The 18,473-nt window shown below is 35.5% G+C and overlaps 2 protein-coding genes across 14 annotated transcripts in view; one reads left to right on the top strand and one right to left on the bottom strand.

Annotated features, from left to right (window-relative positions):
• The window catches only part of Gyc88E (Guanylyl cyclase at 88E), a 40,137-nt gene that overhangs the window by 18,010 nt on the left and 3,654 nt on the right, over nucleotides 1-18,473 (top strand). Inside the window, exons 1-3 of one of the 2 annotated variants that reach the window (XM_065867104.2) lie at nucleotides 16,997-17,352; nucleotides 17,572-17,799; nucleotides 17,952-18,439. In XM_065867104.2, the coding sequence (XP_065723176.2) occupies nucleotides 17,632-17,799; nucleotides 17,952-18,439 (656 nt within the window). In that variant the 5' untranslated portion in view covers nucleotides 16,997-17,352; nucleotides 17,572-17,631. Of the gene's footprint in view, nucleotides 1-16,996; nucleotides 17,353-17,571; nucleotides 17,800-17,951; nucleotides 18,440-18,473 lie in introns of those variants that run through there. The other variant, XM_065867102.2, reaches the window with a different exon arrangement.
• On the bottom strand, nucleotides 1,169-11,525 carry Mf (myofilin). 12 transcript variants are annotated; one of them, XM_065867127.2, is made up of 9 exons: nucleotides 11,366-11,525; nucleotides 10,203-10,344; nucleotides 9,385-9,594; nucleotides 7,483-7,531; nucleotides 7,302-7,411; nucleotides 4,625-4,987; nucleotides 3,182-3,412; nucleotides 2,478-2,645; nucleotides 1,169-1,907 (listed from the first exon to the last, which is right to left on the bottom strand). In XM_065867127.2, exons 2-8 carry the CDS (start codon nucleotides 10,291-10,293, stop codon nucleotides 2,623-2,625), a joined length of 1,077 nt encoding a protein of 358 aa, XP_065723199.2. In that variant the 5' UTR covers nucleotides 10,294-10,344; nucleotides 11,366-11,525; the 3' UTR covers nucleotides 1,169-1,907; nucleotides 2,478-2,622. The 12 variants fall into 12 exon arrangements, with proteins under 12 accessions (XP_065723199.2, XP_065723198.2, XP_065723200.1 ...); XM_065867126.2 differs by having other exon boundaries at nucleotides 7,483-7,552; nucleotides 11,366-11,524; XM_065867128.2 differs by having other exon boundaries at nucleotides 4,781-4,987; nucleotides 7,483-7,552; nucleotides 11,366-11,523.

Genomic DNA, 18,473 nt, shown 5'->3' with positions numbered 1-18,473 from the left:
TTTCTTTGCCAATCATGAAATGCCTTTTATGTTATATCAGAAACAATTCTGGCACCCTAAGTAATCTTTATGGTGTTCCATCTCAACAGAGGTTAATTTTCTGGCCGCCTGTTGGCTCTATAAGTCAATTAAACTTGACAGGTTGAAGGATAGGTCTAAATGTGAATCATGGTCTAGTTTCACACAACTCCCTTATACATCTCCATTCATACCACTCCACCAAATAAATGCCCAACTCATTGAGGAATACGAGCAATAGCATTGGGGAAATCATTCATCCCATTCCACTTCCACAAAGTATTTACCATGACGAAGTGAAAAAGGGGAGCTGCAAAAATGATGCGTGGTTTTTTGGGTCCTGATTAAACACACGTATACGTAATGCATATCTGTCAGGAAAATTAATAAATATTTTAATTAAAAGGGCTGGGGTCACACGAAAATTGCAAAGTCTGCACGTGACTGGGCACAAACATTTTCCAATTTCCCCACGAGTGTGTACACTCGAGGGAGCGCAGTTAAAAAGCAATTGAAATGCTATTGGAACACGGCAGTTGAGATCTCCGTGGAGTTGGCTCTGACATTGCATTGACCTTTGGCAAATAGAAAAATTCGTTAGAATCAATAATTAAGTGGAATGAAGAAAGAATTACATCTATATGTACGCGGGAAAAAGAAGTCACAAATGACCAGTAACAATAAGGGAGCAGGGAATATTAGGGCGATTGAAGAGCAAACACAATGAAGCGTGTTTCATGGGGCAAGAACTTGACAGAAGGCCCCATCCCATTCCCTTAGGACTTTCCCCAGCTCTCTGCAAACTTGGCCAAAATGGCATGGCATAGACAAATGGCAGGCGGAGAATATGAGCGAACAAGAAGTGCGAAACAATTGCGTGCTAAACGCCAAAAACGTCAAAGTAACACGAAAAAAATGGAGCAATGGGGCAGTAAATGGATAGATAAATGGAACAGGCCAACGGACAAAGGTGGAAAGACCCAAAAAGGGGGCTAAAATGCGTCAAGGTGGCCCCATTTCCAAGATCTTATAGTTATTATAGTAAAACCATTAAATTTAATCTTTTAAAAAGCTTTTAACTCACAACTTCTTTTAAGAGCTATTTAGAAAATGTCGTTTCCAAGACTTTACCTTTAAAATAAAACTTCGATTAGGTTTTAGAAGTTTTTTTTATTATTATTCATAATTTTGTTGTTTTTTTTTTTTAGTTTTATTACAAATTGAAAATGTCCAGTATATGTATGGATAGGCCGAATGTTGGATGTGTTGTGGCAGATATACATATCTCTATACAGTTTTCTAAATGTTATCGAACTCCGCAACAGAGACGATTTTTTTTTTACAAATACAAGTAGTTGTATAAATATATTTTATATATAGCATCTAAGATATACAAAAAAGGAACAATTTATGAAACCCATTGATTGTTTAATGTTGATGCTTCAAATGGGAACTCATAAGTTGATTTTATTCTTTTATTATAATAAATGTAAATCGATTTTTTTCATATTCTTGCACTTAACATTTAAGACAGGTTCTTAAGAAATCAGAAAATAAAAATTAAAGAGAGAGTTTGAGTTTTATTCGGTTGTTTTTTTTTTCTACGGGAAGTACGCACTTGTTGGCAAATGATTATAGAACCCCCAACGGAAATGATGTCGGTTTTCCGAGAGGAGTTCTAGCAGTTTTGAAAAAATTCAAACGTTGTTGACGGATATTAAGACTTCGTGAAAAGGTCTAACACCTTTTATGCTACTGATCTACTCCAAAGCTAGTTGTCGTTGTTTTGGGGGCCCCTTGTGATGCATTCGTTGTTGTTCTTCAGGATGTTCTTGTTCCTGTTGTTGTGTAGTTCGTTATTTCGTTCGTTTAATAAATTGAGCGGTGAGCTAAGGAGGGAAAAAGTGGACCATTATCAACAAAAACATTGCATAAGTATGCGAAGTAAACATTTAATTATAATCAAAAGTACTTGGCGTGCAGAAGTTTTTCCAATGTTTGCTACATAGGTTATACACAATTTGTGTAGAAATGAGGGAGTTCTTTAGTTTAAGAAAGTTAAATACAAATAGTTAAAATGTTGGCGGAGTATAGATAATTTTCTGACGTGAAAAATATTTTGTTATAGAAAATAGACTTCATAGGAAATTACTTTACCAACAAGATAGTAAAACATTGAAATTATTTAAACAATTTTTTTCTTACAGTAAAATCTTAAAAAAAGTCACAATGAAATTTAAATATTTTAAAAAGCAAATATATTCAAACTATAGAACTCAGTCATTTCTCTACTTATACGTAAATTTTATGTTATAAACACTACATGTCGGGGAAAACTACGTATACGGGGTACTACTGGGCATATTTGTCAAAAGGATTTAATGTGAACACTACAAGTCATTTGTGTAGTTTCTACAATGAACAAATTTATCGTTTTACATGCTTTTTCTTTTTCTTACCAATTTGTTTTTTTTACATTTCGTTACATGTAATTTATGTAAAATTAAGTACAAAAAAATTACAGAATTGCTATATGATTGATATAGCGTCGCTTTGTTATTAGAGCTAAACGATTGTTTGTGATATTGAATCTATATATTTTGTTTAGAATAAATCCTCTTCCTCAGCTGTTTATGATAATTAAGATGTAAATAAAATAGAAACAATAAGGTTAAATTTAAATAAAATTGGAAAATGTATTGGGTAAAATATAATTTTGCAAAAACATGAAAGAAAGTCTAGTGCTAGCAGTGCTACCAATTTCTACAAATTTTATATTAAGTTTTAAAAATAATTAATTTAATTCCAATAATGATAAACCCTTTAAATATAAGGGCTATAAAATTACACTCCCCAAATATTCAAAATTGTATTTAAAAGCACGACCTTATAATTGGTTTTTCTAATAATTTTCATAAAAACATTAGTTTCTCAATCTGATGCAAGTTTTTTCTCTCATGCTTTTATGGAATACTTCTAGGGGCTCTCTAGGGTGGGGTGTTCCAATTCGAAAGTATTTACAAACTGTGTATCTATATACAGGGCAGATCTTACCAATGGCCAATACGAATTTAAAAGTTTTCCCAACGAATTCCCCATAGTTTTCAACCCAGAATTGGTAAGACCAGAGGTATCTTTATATAAGGTACTAAATAATACTTACGGGTCAAGGGTCTGGCTGGGTGCTTGGACCACAAGTAGCGGTTCTTCACCGGCGACAAGTACGAATCGCGGGCCACGGGGCTCGAGGCACGGGGCACCGAGGTGGCGCGGAAGGGCACAAGGTCATCCACGTCCCACCAGAAGGGATCGCGCACGATCGATGAGATCGGCAAGTTGGGGCTGGGGCTCAGCAGATCCCTGAACCGGTTGCGGGGATGGAAGATCGGGAGTCCTGTTTTGTTGGCATTTTCAGTAGCATAGTCATCAGAGATGGTATGGTTGTTGGATGATTTCGTTTCGGTGTTGTTTTGTTGTGCGTTTTGTTGAGTATACAATCAGATGTTTGTTTGGGTTTCATTTGATTTTGTTCGTATTGTTGTAGCAATGTATACAAGAAGAGCAGAAAGAAAAATATTTTTTGTTTTTGCTATGCTTTTTAAACTAAAATAAAAGTAAATCAAATAAAAAAAAAACAACGCTTTAACAATCAACAATAATTTGATATTTTCCATGCGTATGTTGGGGTTTCGTTGTGGAAAAAATACCAAAAGGATAATGACGGGGAGGGGAATGCATAAACTAGATTGATAGAAAAAAGATGACACGTGGAAAGATGGACAGGCGCTACAGTGGGCACATCGATAAGCGAACCAGTGGGCTTGTGAAGGTGGGGTTCTGGTTTGGGTATTTTTTTTATAACGAATGCAAACCGATTCAATGAAGCGTTAAGTGGGTTTTTAAAATCTTGCAAAATTTGTTGATTGGATTTTAGGGATAATTTTAAAAAGATCATTATATTACATTTACATTTTATCACTATTTATGTCTAAGGGGGACTTAAAGTTGTAATTTATGTATTATTAAAAAAAAAAAAACAAATAAAAAAGTATTTTCAACAAGAAAAAATAAAATAAACTATTATTTAAAAACTGAACTAATAATATTGACTGTTTTCAATTTATTTCTTTAATTTTGAAAATGTAAAAACCATTTAATCGATTTGCATTCGAGGACTAAAGCGCGGCGCTTACACTTCGGGCAACACTGTACTAATTTTGCTGATGCTGCTGGCAAACTGAAACTCAAAACACGACAAATACTCGTGCTGGCAAAGCCAAAGAGTGGAAATAATTTTGACAAATTATATGGCCACACGATGGGTGTGGCTGGGGTGTAAGAGTTATAAGGCTCGAACGCATCACGAAAAATATGGCAGCGATTTTTCAACGCGTTCGCCGCCCCTTATCATCATCACCATCAACTCCATCCTCGTTTGTCTCGCATTTCGCGGGGCATTAAAAGCCGACATAAGTCACATAAAATTCAACAATATAACACGAAAATTGCGTCTCTTCTTGTACAAAGGACAAATTCGGAATTTCTTTTTTTTTTTTTTTTTTTTTTTTTTAGGTAGGGAAAGAGTAGGAGAAATTTTGATTTTTACCCTCAGCATCGTAGGCGACTTCGGTGGGGCGTGGTCCCCAGCGACCGGCTTTGACGGGAGTGGGACTTGGCGAGCCGGCGCGCTCGAAAATACCGAGTGACCGACCGGGCGCATCAGTTGGCGCCGAATCAGCCTCGGCGATCGCGGGCAACTTACGTTCAAAGAGTTCGTCCAGCGGCTCCAGGGAGCTGGCCCGGAAGCTGGGCCGCGTGAACGGGGCCAGGCTGGTGGCGCGGTCGAAGACCGAGGGTCCTCCGCGGGGCACGCTGCCCTCGCGGTTCCAGTAGGCCGGCGGTGGCACGTACGGCTCGCTGCCGGCGCGGGTGCTCCTGGCAGGGCGGAACGGCGAGGCCGAGCGGCGAGCTGAAACCAGAACGGGGGGTCAGGTGAGTAACCAAGTCAAGAAGTACCCATAGGAAACCGGAAAAAGCCCTGACACGTGTTGAACTATCCTAACCCAAAAAATATTAATAAATAATATATGGCAAAAGAACTAGCTTATAAATGTATGGTATTACAAATATATACTAGAACTTTCAGTTTAAAAATAACTATCAGACTATCATATTAGAAAATAATATAGGTAAAGAAGAGCACCCATAAGAAATCTGCAAAGATACTGCTACAAATTTATCTGCCCCAAATTGAAATGTATAAATAGCTTATATATTGTAAATAAACAAAATTATTAATGTATTATATAAAAAAAACCTTGAGCTTTCATATTAAAAATAATTAAAAAATGGAATCATTAACTGAAACTTCAAAAAACATATATAGGTATAAATTTAAAAAGGTCATAATCTAAGTTAATAAATAAATGGATTAATTAAAAAAGTAATGGAAATATTTATAAAACAAAGCTTAGAACAATTTCTTTAATTAAATCTATATTAAATCATATTTTGGATGGCATACGTTTTTTGAATAAATCCTGACAGCTAATCCAAAGTCAAACATCATGATCATGTATAAGAAAATCCACTTTAATCCGTTTACGAAGCGGTATTTAGTGAAACTATATTTAAATACTTGTTATATTCAATATTTTCTTTTATGATAAGATTTTTTAAGCATTTATACCTAGGGTTCATTGAATTACAAAATACAAAAACGATATCCTAATTTTAAATGTTTTGAAAAATGCATTTAAAAGTTCTTTTTAACAAGTAAATATTAAATTTATAGAAATGTTTCACAAAATGCTGCCTTGATACCTCATAAACCCCTAAATTCTTCCCCTAACAATTGTACTTACCAGAAGAAAAAGCCTCACCAACCAACGATGTTCAAGAAATGCTTACAATGGAAAACAAACAACATTGGAAACAAGATACATAGTACAAATTACACAAAACTGTGGGCACGAAACACGGTTACAATAGGAAAAGTTTTGATCTGTGATTCCGCAAGGGAATTTTACAACTTGTCTGCCAGAGAACATGAAACATACATTTTCATCAGAGAATTCGTTAAATATTTCATTTGAGTTTGCATAAATTTTTAGTTTTAAATAATACGTTTTTGAGTATTGGCAGTTTATTTACAGGCACCGCACAGTGTAATGTGAATTTCTATGCTTTGATTTTAGTAGTGAAACGAGGGACTGGACGAAATACAACAGCGAACTGGACAAGGTAAAAACATTGACATATTAATATCGAAATGCGAATGATTTGTTAGGAAAGTAACGACCAGAAAGAGACAATTTTCCTTAGCGATAAGAAGTTCCAAAACACAAGTCTTGATTGGTATTAAATATGTTTTTTTATTATTAATAAAGGTTGGTTCTTTAAAGTAATCAAAGGGCGGAAATAGTGTTCTTGGTTCGGGTAAAGTCGCCGATGGGGCTACAGTGGGCTCGAATAGTTCATTTAGCAGCAAAAACTATGCTCTTTGGTACAGCAGCTGTTAGAAGAAAGGCTTAAGATTATCGGGGTTTTGGATGGATGGTTGGTTTTAGGGTCGAATGAATGGATGGGTTCGTTAAATATGTTTATATTAAATATATTTAATGACTAAAATTAAAATTAGATTTTTTTTATAAATGTTTTGTTGTTGGTTTTATTACTTTTGTTGTTGTTGTTGATTTTGTATAAGTTAATAATTAAAATAAAGCATTTGTATATTTATATATATATATTATACAATGAAACATTTAACGAAATTTTCACTCGACTATTGCTGGGTTTCGGGGATTTCTTTTTACAGACAGAAATTGATTACAATTAATCTTCGTTTATCATTTCGCATTGTTTAAGTTTAACAGATTTTGCGTAAATTTACAAGAGTCTTACAACGAGCTAAGCAAACAAAAGTATCGTTTTTCATATACGCTCAGCGCTTCAAACCCTAATAGCTGCAAAATAGAGTTTAAACAAAAGAGATTTTAGACAAAAATCGATTCGTAAATTTGATTGAGAAAAGTCTGCAAAAGTTTTCATTTTTGATGTTGGCTGAATTTGAAAAAAAATTCGTTGAGTTCGTTTAAGATGTTGGGTTTCAGATTTCATTTGCTATTTTTTTGTTCGTGCTTACATTTTGTATTTAAAAGTAAATTTTAAATTGTTCGTTGTTGATGTTGTTGTTGTGTTGTTGTTGTTTACTTTCCCGCTGATGTTGGTGTGAGAATTTTGTTTCTGGCATTGGATTTAGAAAATGTCTTTGATATCCTTACCCTTGTTGAGCTCAGCCAGCAGCTTGTCCTCTGGCTCGTACTCCAGGGGCACCAGCGAGTTGGGCGTGAGTGGCTTGTCCCTCAAGTAGAGACCGTAGCGAGATGGGTACCTAGATGGTAATTGAAACCCAAAATTATATATTATGATGTATTATCTTCAAAATGGCTAGGGGAAACGCACCTGCGCTCGATCTCCTGCATGCGCTTCAGATGATCATTCCAGGCCTTCTCTGCGTCGTAGTTAGCTGGAACTGTCCACAACAAAAAAAAGAATATTTAAAAAAAATGCATAAAACATCCCTACTCTTTCGTTAGGCATTCAAAAATTAAGCAAATAAAAAGAACAAACTAACATATAGTTGCTTACAGAAAGTGGTTTGTTTTAGGCTTGGGCTCACGCGGCGTATGCGCAATATTCGATACGTACGCAATCCCAGAAAGCAAAATTATCATAGCGAAAGCAGCAAAAAGAAGAAAGGGTTTTGGAAAATCAGTAAAGCGTATTAAAAAGCAATTTATTAAAAATGAACTATGCCCAAATGCTAGATGAAGTACAAGCCGTGGTTAGGTGTTAAATCGATGGGTGTTCATAGCAAACCCTTTGATGGCCCTTTGATTTGATGGATGGTCTGATGAATGGTGGCGACACCACACATAGAGATAGAGCAACAGCAGGTTGTTTAAAGATTTTATTTCATACACAAAAACACATACATATATGTGTATATACAGCTGTATATACGGGCTACCAAATAAATCATTTTCTAATTTTCTAATTTCGATATTTAAACTAAAAGCTACACACAAAATCCTTTTTACTAAATTTAAGTTGTCTTTTGCCTAGAGAGAACAACAAATACATATATATTTATATATATAAATATATATAGAGAGAGTGCGCATAAAATATCAAAAATATATATATCGCTCGGATACATATGTGTATTTATTTTGACGACACACATTTATGTATATTCTGAAACATTTATGAAAGAGAGAGAAAGAAAAAAAACAATTGGTTAGTCCAAAAAAAAGCGAAAAGAAAACTATAATTTAGGCAAACGGGGTACCAGGTTGAAGGTGTCAAAAGGGGGGTGGGGGGTGGTGAGGAAGGGGTGGTGTTTTGCCAGTGTGTGGAAATTCGGAAAATCGGAAAAAACAGAACTTTGGTTTCCGCGCATCGAGGGCCGCCACAGTCATTTGATCCCAGAGCACGCACCAAAAAAAAAAAAATTGAGTCAAAAATTCCTCATATATATATACCTGACTCGATATATAGCCCACAAAGATGTGCTTTTGTTTGTGTGTAGCCTATATTGTCTAGATTTTTTGTTCATTTTTGAGGTCTTTTGCCAAAATCAACGCGAACGAGTCGAAGCGAAGCGAAGCTTTCATTGACGTAATAGTATTTTGGCTTTTGGCGCTGGCAATTTTATTTTTAAATTTATGAAATCATAGCGCTCGCACAAAGACCATCATCGCAGGTCGTAAATGAAAAATCATAAAAATATGGCGGATCTGAGAAATTCAAGGTGTTGTCAAAAGCTTTTTGTGGCAAAGGCAACGGCGAGAATGCAGTTGTGAGATGATTGAAATGACTCGACTGATTGATTGATTGATGGCGCGTTGAAGCAAGACAGAATAGCTGAAAGAACTTTGTTACGTTCGGATCAACCGAAGCTTATATAACCTTGCAAATCTTGATCGCGTTACTATCTTTAGTTTGTAAATTGTATTGTAGTAAAAAATAAATTTTTAAAAATTGTTTGAAACTGTTCGAAATTTAATGTCATATATTATAAGTTTTAGTTCCGTTTGTTGTTTAATAAAATAAAAATATTAAAACCTAAAATTTTGTTTTGTTTTATAACAGAGGAATTTCTAGAACCGTAAGGATCAGATACATTGTTTTTAATTTTATTTTCTCCACACACTTTTTAGAAATCCTATAAACTGATAATATCAAAATTGACGATCAATATTTGCAAGGCCTCGGAAATCGAATGTATTAAGATAAATAATCTTGGCTGTGTAAAGAAGTTAGGCGGGGATTGGCTGTAAACGGTGATATGAGCCAACTTACTTGTTCGGCTGTAGTGATGATCGTAGATGGCACGGGGCGAGTAACCGTAGGTGTCGCGGCTCACTGGCAGATATCTGTAGCCAGAGGACTGGACGCGCTCGTTGGCGGTGGCGGGCTCGTCGTAGATGCTCCTGTAGGAGGGCGAGTCCAGGTAGGAGCTGTAGGGACGAGAGGCACGGGGCGCCTCGTGGGCACGGATATCCTCGGAGCCTAAAAATAGTTGTTTGGATAACGCCGCGTTAGTTCATTGCTTTTCAAATATTTGAGCTATTTTCACTATTTGGCTCAATGCCAGCGGTGCAAAAAAAAAAAGATAAAGTTGATTTCTATTTGGTGGCTATCATAGATGTGCCCCCCTTTGTATGGGTATCCTATATTCTTTCTTTGTTTAAGGCCTGAGCACATATTTTACATTTTTCTCTCTACATATTCTCTATATATTCTCGGGATGCCGAAAAAGCTTTCCCAACAGAGCGAATCTAAGTATATAGCTCGGCTGATATGACACCTGCCAAAATAAATAGACTATACATATAGGCTAAGATATTTTTGTTACTCATTGCCCAAAAGTTTAATAATATAACACTTGAGTGTCCCTAAATCAGCTCGAATTTGGAATACTTGAAGAATATCTATAGTCTTTTTTTATTTTGAATAAAAGGTCCTGAACAATTAATTGTAATCTTCTTCAGGAACAGGAATATTAAAATCTTCTCTTTAGCTAAGGTCCTTAATGCTTCTAAGGTATAGCAGTAAGTAAACACCCTTTTAACATTTTTAAGGACCTTTCAGTGTTTTTAATAACACTTTTTACTCACCCTTCAGGGACCTGATGTAGGACTGCCAGAACTTAGCCTTCTTGCTGGGGCTCTCATTGCGCCCAATCATTTCCAAATGGTTTTTGAACATTTTGATCGATTTGTTTTGTTCTGTTCACGAAAAAATCGTTGAACTCGTTCGCTGCAATAAAGTTGGGAAGAAAGATGTCTTAGCAATTTTCCAAAAGTAATCCAATTTCTTTTTCGGGTTTTCTTTCAGTTTATTCTATTTCCCGGGAAATGCCAGGCAACACACACGAATTTGAATCGTTTTTCTCTCGATTGATGGGATGTTTTCTCAGTTTAGTTTTTTGCTTTCGCGTTGAAAGTCTCTCGGTTCGAAAATAAACAGGCTGTGTGCCACTTTAGAGCAGTGCAAAGTTTATAAAATATATACATATATCTAATATAATACCACGATCAGACAAGCGGCACCTACCGCAAGATCAATCTCACTAAAAATAAATATATTTCTGTTCGGTTTTTCAGTTTTTTCGTGTGTTGCTTCTTCTGGTTTGCTCGAATATAAAAATATTTTTATGTTTTATAGGAAATTTCACACTTTTGTGTATGAGAACCAGAAAAATCGTGTATTCTAGATGTCAGTTTGTGCGTGTAAGTGTGCGAGTGGGTGTAAATGTATCTGTGTATAAGCTGCAGCTACATTTGCTTTTATTTTTAAATGTCCTTGAGTTGAATTCGTTCTGTTATTCTGGCTTTCATCGGAATTTACTTCAGTATCGAAGAAATGAGCAAAGATTTTGAAACTATTTAGTTAAGGAGTCTAAAAAGTATTAACTATTTTAAATTTTTTTTTATTTTCCATTTAATTAAATTAAATTAAATTGTATTTTAATTTAATTTAATATTTTTGTTAACCATTTCACTGCACAAACTCTTGAAGGGCTCCAACACTTTGGTATCAAATGTCATTGTGAACGATCTCGCTTATATAATCAATGTCTTTTCTCTATGGAATATCGTTTCATTCATAATTCTCGATCATATTTCCATAATTTGTCACCAGTTAAACTTCTTTCTTTCTTCACATTTTCTTATGATAGTGCACTTTATTAAATTTGATTTTATTGTCTTTTATTTCGTTTATAATTATTTAATTTACTATTTAGTTGTGTTGTTTAATATGTTTCAGGTTCGCTTACAATTTAAATTTACTCCTAAAAAATAGCGATCTATCCTCAACGAAGAATTTTTTCAAACTGCAAACCCCAAGAAAATTCGCCTCACCAATTTTACTCGTTTCAGAATTTTGCCATTCCGTTTCGGCCCCAAAAAGCACGGCGCATTCCTTTACGGCGTAGGTTGCTCTATCCGTGAGTGATTTTCGGCGTATCTGTGTGCCAAAGCTCCGGAGATCGGTTATGGGAAAGCTTTCGTGTATATCTTATAGATCGTGTGGGGCACCCACTCATTGTTTGCAACGATTCCATACCGAAAACGCTATGACGCCGACGATGATCATAAAAAGAAAACCCACCTACATGATCCTATATTTCTTTCACAAAATCCCGAATCTTGTTTGAAATATTCAGTTGATTGTTTTTGGTTTCTCGTATTGTTTTTTAACATTTAAACATTTACATTATTCTGTTGGTCACAGGAAATGCGTCAATTGTGGTATTGAATTGATCAATGAACTCTGCAGTTGGTATAATTCATAACAATGATTATATTATTTTATTTTATTAATTTCTAAAGTATGGCCAAAAGCCTAAGTAATTTTCCTTTTGTTGCTTATAAATTCTGTTTATTTGTTTACGTTTTCTTTTGGTTTTGGCATTAGCTAAAATATAGTTTCCTGATAATTGAAAAACATTTCCAGCTACATGCCCACACAAATAAATAAACAAATCTAGACAAGCTGAATAAAAGTCGAAAACGTAGATACTTTAACTAAAAGAGATATTTTTAAAGAGTTTAAAGTATTTATTTTAATAATATATCATTTTATAATACAATATTTATTTAGAAATGTTCTTATTTTTTATTATAACTTTACCCTAGTTATTCTAAATAACTGTATACTTTTTATAAGGAAGGGTATATGTTTGTTGCCCACGTGCGACCTAATGTTTAGTAATCTAAACACAATTTTTCCAGGGAAATTCCTATGAAAATGGATAAACAAAGATGGGTAGAGCTTCCCACATTATATACTATTACATCGGACAGGGTTGAAGGGCGGATCTGAGAGTACATATCTTTCTATTTATAGTGAACATGGAGATCATTTGACCTTTCGAGCAGATCGCTTACAGAACTTCCCTGAATGTGTTTTCTCTCCCATTAACTCAAGGCCAAGTGCAATTGCATTGAAATGTTCTTTTGACTTTGTTTGTTTACCTTATGTAAGATTAATTGGTAAATTTCACCCCTAAACAAGCTTGCAGCGTCATTTAAACTTGAACTTGACTTTGAATACCCGAATGCGGTTTGATGAACCAACAAAAAAAACCTACAAAAAGTGTACAAAAAACTCACGGGGAATTGGGAAATACCTGGCAAAGGTTTTTTCTTGCGCCCAATCAGTGATTTCGGTGATGTGATTCAACTTTTACTTTCTGGCACACTTTTTTGGCGTCTCTTTAGGATGAATTGAGCAACTTTTTATTTTACTTTCGATTTTGTCGAGTTGTTCAATTTTATTTTAGTTTATTGGCAGCTCAATGGGGATTTTTTTCAAATTTCTTTGATGTTGCGCTGAAGGACATACCAAAATTGGCTAGGAAATATATACCCAAAAATGGAACCTTAAGTTTTATTTCAAAAGAAAATTCAGATATTTTCAATCAGCTAGACGTATTCGTCTTTCGAGGAAAGAAAAATCTTAAATAAATCCGTTTTATGGCCTCTTGAGAAATGAGGTCGGAATGAGAGCTCATTATTTAGTGACACGAATGCAAACAATGTCGAATAATTTGCTTGGCACACATTCCCCATATTTTATAGCGTTCTTTAGAACCAAATTAATTACAAACTGTATTTTGTTTGGGTTGAGGGAAGCAGACTTGTAGCTGTCAGAAAGTCAAACACTGACTGAATGCAATTCCAACAAATAATTTATACACATTTTATTACTCTTGCACTTGGTCTGCAATAAATTGCTTTCCCAATGTGAAGGTCGATTATAGTTTTCGCAAATGAAATGAAACGCAACTAAATGAAAAACAAATTGCGAAGATCCTACAATGTCAACACTGCGTATGAGCAATTTGTTTTGGCTCACCAGCTTTGAAAAGCTACCAAAAAATTAAGTAATATAAATATAATTTTGAGTCATAGCAAATTAGCAAAAACGAATACATTTGAGCCTTTTGTTTTATGCCAACCACATTTTATTTTGTGACTGTTTTAAATGCTCTTAGAAGCTTCATTAAAAAGGCAATAAATTAAAATAAATTATAGAAATTAAAAATATTAACACAACAATCTAATTTAATACCTTCACAAAGCCTTATACAAAATATATTCCAATTTCACAGCTGACATTTTTAAGTGACCTTTTTTTCAATTTAAACCTCCTTTTTTTACTTGCCAAAACAAACCCAACCTTTTAATTAGAGCTCCCAATTTTTTCATCTTGGGTCACCTGGGGACTCATAAATAGAGCTTAATGGTTTTTCATGCCTCAGCTGAAAAGCTTTTTCCCACTCTATGCTGTCTAACATACAATATGAACAGAAATACACACATAATGTAGCACTAATACATAGTTTTGCCGAATCTATATATAACGATGCTTAACCTTAACATATAGCAGACACCTTCAAATGAATTTTTCTTGAAATATAAAAATAAATATGTGTACTCGATAGATTCGTGTGGATATATGCTCTCGCCTGATTTTGCATCTGAAATCCGTATCTATATCTATAGCCTATGGCCAGCTAGGGTCTGATCGGCTCTGCTACCCAAAACGCCATCGACCCACGCAAATGAACTTGAAAATTAATTGTTTCTGCAATATCCACAATTGCAGAACATGAGGGGTGTACCGACTAGATATATAGGATTTATGTGTAACAAGATATGTGTACATTTGCTCAATGCCACAAGGGGTTTGCCTTCCATAATTTATTTCGCTTTCGGATACTACATACATGTGGCTGAAAAACAGATTTTGTTTATAATTTCATTTAAATTGAATGCCAGACGAATTTTTCTGCGGACTGGAAAATTGAAAATTTAAAAAAAATCTACAATTTATTTGGCATACGCTCTTTGCCCCATATATTTTTATATAAATAAATTAGTGTCTATTTCCTTTCATCTTTTTAATCCCCAAGGACACAAGGGTCAATGCAGTTAAGTCGAATTTAGATCTATTTATATGGAAATTGCACAGAACTAACCTTGAATACTGTCGCAAATTTTTCTGGTGATGGATTGATGATGGCCAGACAAACTGGCAAAATGGGAAAACGGAATGAATATTTTGGTCATTTCTTTTAGGCTTCCTATACAAACCATTGCTGGTGACATTTTGGCTAAAAGTTTTTGGTTTTAAAAATAAAATAAAATGTGTAAAACCATTTACAGTCAGTTTAATGATCTGTCCTCCCCTTTTTGAGGGCAGAAGTCACTCGTTTATCAATAGCCCGTTGACGTCACATTGATATACAACTTGTACATCCTGTTTATTATTTTTGACTTTAAGTGTATACAAATGAATACATCCACGCGAAATGCCATTTATTCTGGCTTTGCATTCCATTCATGAAAAAAGGAGGGGAATCGCGAGCGATCATTTAACAGCCCCAAAGAAATATGTAATAAAAAGAATAGTATATATACAATTATAGCAACTATATGAATAAAGATTACTCAAGTCTATTTGGCCCACAGATGACAGCACAAATGTGGACAATGTTTTGATATGTTTGGCACAAGTGTTTCACTATATTATTATTATTTTTTTATGGGGGTGTCTGCCTCGGAGAGCACAAATGTTAGAAGGTCGAAACCGAAAGTTTCGTTTATTTTTTAGACTGTTTTTTTGCTGTCCAATTTTTTAGCTTGTTATGATGTCTTGTACTTTGGCTGTTTTTCAAGATTTCTTTCTTTTTCGATTTTCTGTAGTTTATACATCATTTTGTGATATAAATATTTTTTAGCAGTTCTTTTTTGGTGCCATATATATATCACAAAGATTTGTCTAAACATTAATCTATGTATACAAAGAAGCCAGAAAATAGTCAAAATACAGGAAAAAACAAAACATTAAATCTAGTGAAAGCAATATATATTGGGAAAAGTTGACGTCAAGGGATGTAGTTCTTCCCTTCTTTGTTTATATGGCATTTTATACCTATTTAAAAACAATTTACCAAGCAAAGCAAGTGGTTAGATTTTTATTGTTGGATTTTATTAGTATTTAAGTTTTGCAAAAATGTCTATTTTTAAAGACTTTATCCTTTATTAAAACTTCCTCTACCATTTAACAATAATTTACCAAGCAAAGCATAGTTGGATATTCTATTTATATAAAGGCGTATACCTATTTAAAAACTAATTACCAAGAAAAACAAATTGTTGGATATTATTTATGTTCAAGCTCTGAAACATATATATTTTTGAAAACATTTTCCTCTTCTAATAATCCCCTCTACAACGCGAAATAAATCCTACTTAACTGTAAGTAAACCACAAACATTTCCATGTGTTTTTGACTTCAAAACATAAGAACCATGAGCAGCAAATACAAATAAATTGCCCTGATAATGGTCCCTGTTCAAATCGCATGAAATGACTTGTGACACAACAAATGGCAATAAGCCATAAACAAGGCGCTATGTGAATTAAGGGTGCAGAGGGCACAAATGAGGGCTTGTACCAATTGGCACCTGCAACCTGATTTTCTGTGCATCCTGCAGCCTTCCTGTAATTTGGCCGCAATTGTTAGTTGGTTAGTTTTGGCGTCTCAGGCTCTCGGAATTTCCCAAAGGAGTGCAGTCAAGTGCACGACTCAATTTCCAGTTGGCAAATTGGCTTAGTTGCCAATTGAGACGAACATATGCGGATTGCATTCAAAAGGGGGAAACATATGCCATCAAATCCCATTCATTTGCGTCGTGCCGCCAGACACAGATACAGATACATTTACAGATACATTTACAGATACCTCAATCTCAAGGTGTCGGAGTGCAATTTATTCTTAGAAGCCATGGCCAGAGCCAGGTGCATTTCTTTGAATGCGAATGCGAATGCAATTCAATTAGCCCAGATTCAAAGGGGAGCGAATAAATAGCAATTGTCCTTGCCTCTAAATTGTGAGCACAACTCAATTGGACCTGGCTAAATTAACAGATCCTAGGGCCGGCGGCAATTAGCTTCGTCCTGGCCCAAGGATAATGAACTGGGCAGTGGAGAAAAACACAAGTTCCTCAAGCTCAAATGTCAGCTATGTATTATAAATGAATGATTTAATGAGTTTTATATGTACTTCCCCGTCTGGGTATGTAATGTAATTACAGCAACTAATTGAAAGTACTTTATGGCTTTTCCTTTGCCGCTGAAGGGCAATTTATTGTGGTTTTATTATGTGGTTAAGTTGGTGGGATAAATAGAAAAGGAATTGGGTTGTTAAAGACTTAGGATGCTATTTGATGTTTGAGGAATGCCGACAAGAGCTAATTAAAACAGCAATTGAAATATTCAATATTATTGGTATATAGATTAGTTTGGTTCCCATTTTCCTATTATTTGTTTTAATAATCAATAATTTACAATTATCATTTCCGACTTTCATCTGCAAATGATTTCCAATTAATGCCAAAAACGTGCCGTCATTTCAAGACTTCCCATACACCTTGGCAACTTGTTGGTTTAAACCAGCAAAGTGGCGTTGAAAGCCATGGCGAGACAGTTGCCTCCGTGGATGAATAGGCGAATGGATCCGTTGACACGCTGAATCAACAGAATGATGCGAAAATAATATGCTCCTGACTGGAGTGAAGGCGCCGACAGTCTGGTCCATAGAAACCAAACCAGGCATTCATTTATTTTGAGTGATTTCACGCTCCAAGTGGACCCACGGAAATTGGCACAGTTTTTCAGGCAGACCGAAGCCAGCTGGGCGTATGTGTAATGCAGACTCACACCGTGGGAAATCCATAAATTGTGTTAAAAAGTATGCCAAGCCATAAAGAAAAGCCATTAAAAAACGCGTAAAGAAACAAAGAATTCTTGTAGGAAATGTATATCAAGTATTTTATATTTCAATATTTAAAAAAAGCCCATTTTGATTGATTTCATTTAAATTCACTTCCTGTATACTTCCAGATATACACTTAATTAAGTCAGTGAGCCAATTGAATGTCAATCAATTCATTCCGGTTTCCATTAACAGGTCCAACCATCAATGTCAACCGAGTGAATCCTAAGGAAGTGACCCCCACCCAGCGCCAAGATGTACGGACTGCTCTTGGAGAATCTCTCCGAGTACATTAAGTCTGTCTATGGCGAGGAGAAATGGGAGGACATCCGACGTCAGGCTGGCATCGATTCGCCCTCGTTCAGCGTCCATCAGGTCTATCCCGAGAATCTGCTCCAGAAGTTGGCCAAAAAGGCGCAACAGGTGGGTGCTATTCTCATTTAATCTATAAATATAAAGCTACCCACTGGGAAACAAGACTAAACTCACAACGAAATACACTTAAATGACACTTGTTGTGTTTAAGGACAATTATATATATTATATATATTATTTTCCTTTGTTTTCTGAAACAGGTCCTGGGAGTTTCGGAGCGGGAGTTTATGGACCAGATGGGCGTCTACTTCGTGGGCTTCGTGGGTCAGTATGGCTACGATCGCGTCCTTTCCGTGCTGGGTCGCCACATGCGCGACTTCCTCAATGGTCTGGACAACCTGCATGAGTACCTGAAGTTCTCGTATCCCCGGATGAGAGCACCCAGCTTTATCTGCGAGAACGAGACGAAGCAGGGTCTAACCCTGCACTACCGCTCCAAGCGCCGTGGGTTCGTCTACTACACAATGGGTCAAATCCGGGAGGTGGCGCGGTATTTTTACCACAAGGAGATGCACATCGAGCTGGTTAGGGAGGAGATCCTCTTCGACACGGTCCACGTCACCTTTCAACTGACCTTCGATAATAGGGCCTTTACCCTGGCATCCTTGGCGATGACGAGGGAGGAAAAGCATCTGCCCATCAGCGCCCATGTGCTGTTCGAGATCTTTCCCTTCTGCATGGTATTTGGGTAAGCAATTATTATTAGTAACTAACTTTTAAAA

This window comes from Drosophila suzukii, chromosome 3 (assembly GCF_043229965.1).
Source record: "Drosophila suzukii chromosome 3, CBGP_Dsuzu_IsoJpt1.0, whole genome shotgun sequence".
Classification (NCBI taxonomy): domain Eukaryota; kingdom Metazoa; phylum Arthropoda; class Insecta; order Diptera; family Drosophilidae; genus Drosophila; species Drosophila suzukii.
The sequence above is the reverse complement of the archived record's forward strand: the minus strand, read 5'-3'. Positions and strand labels throughout refer to the sequence as shown.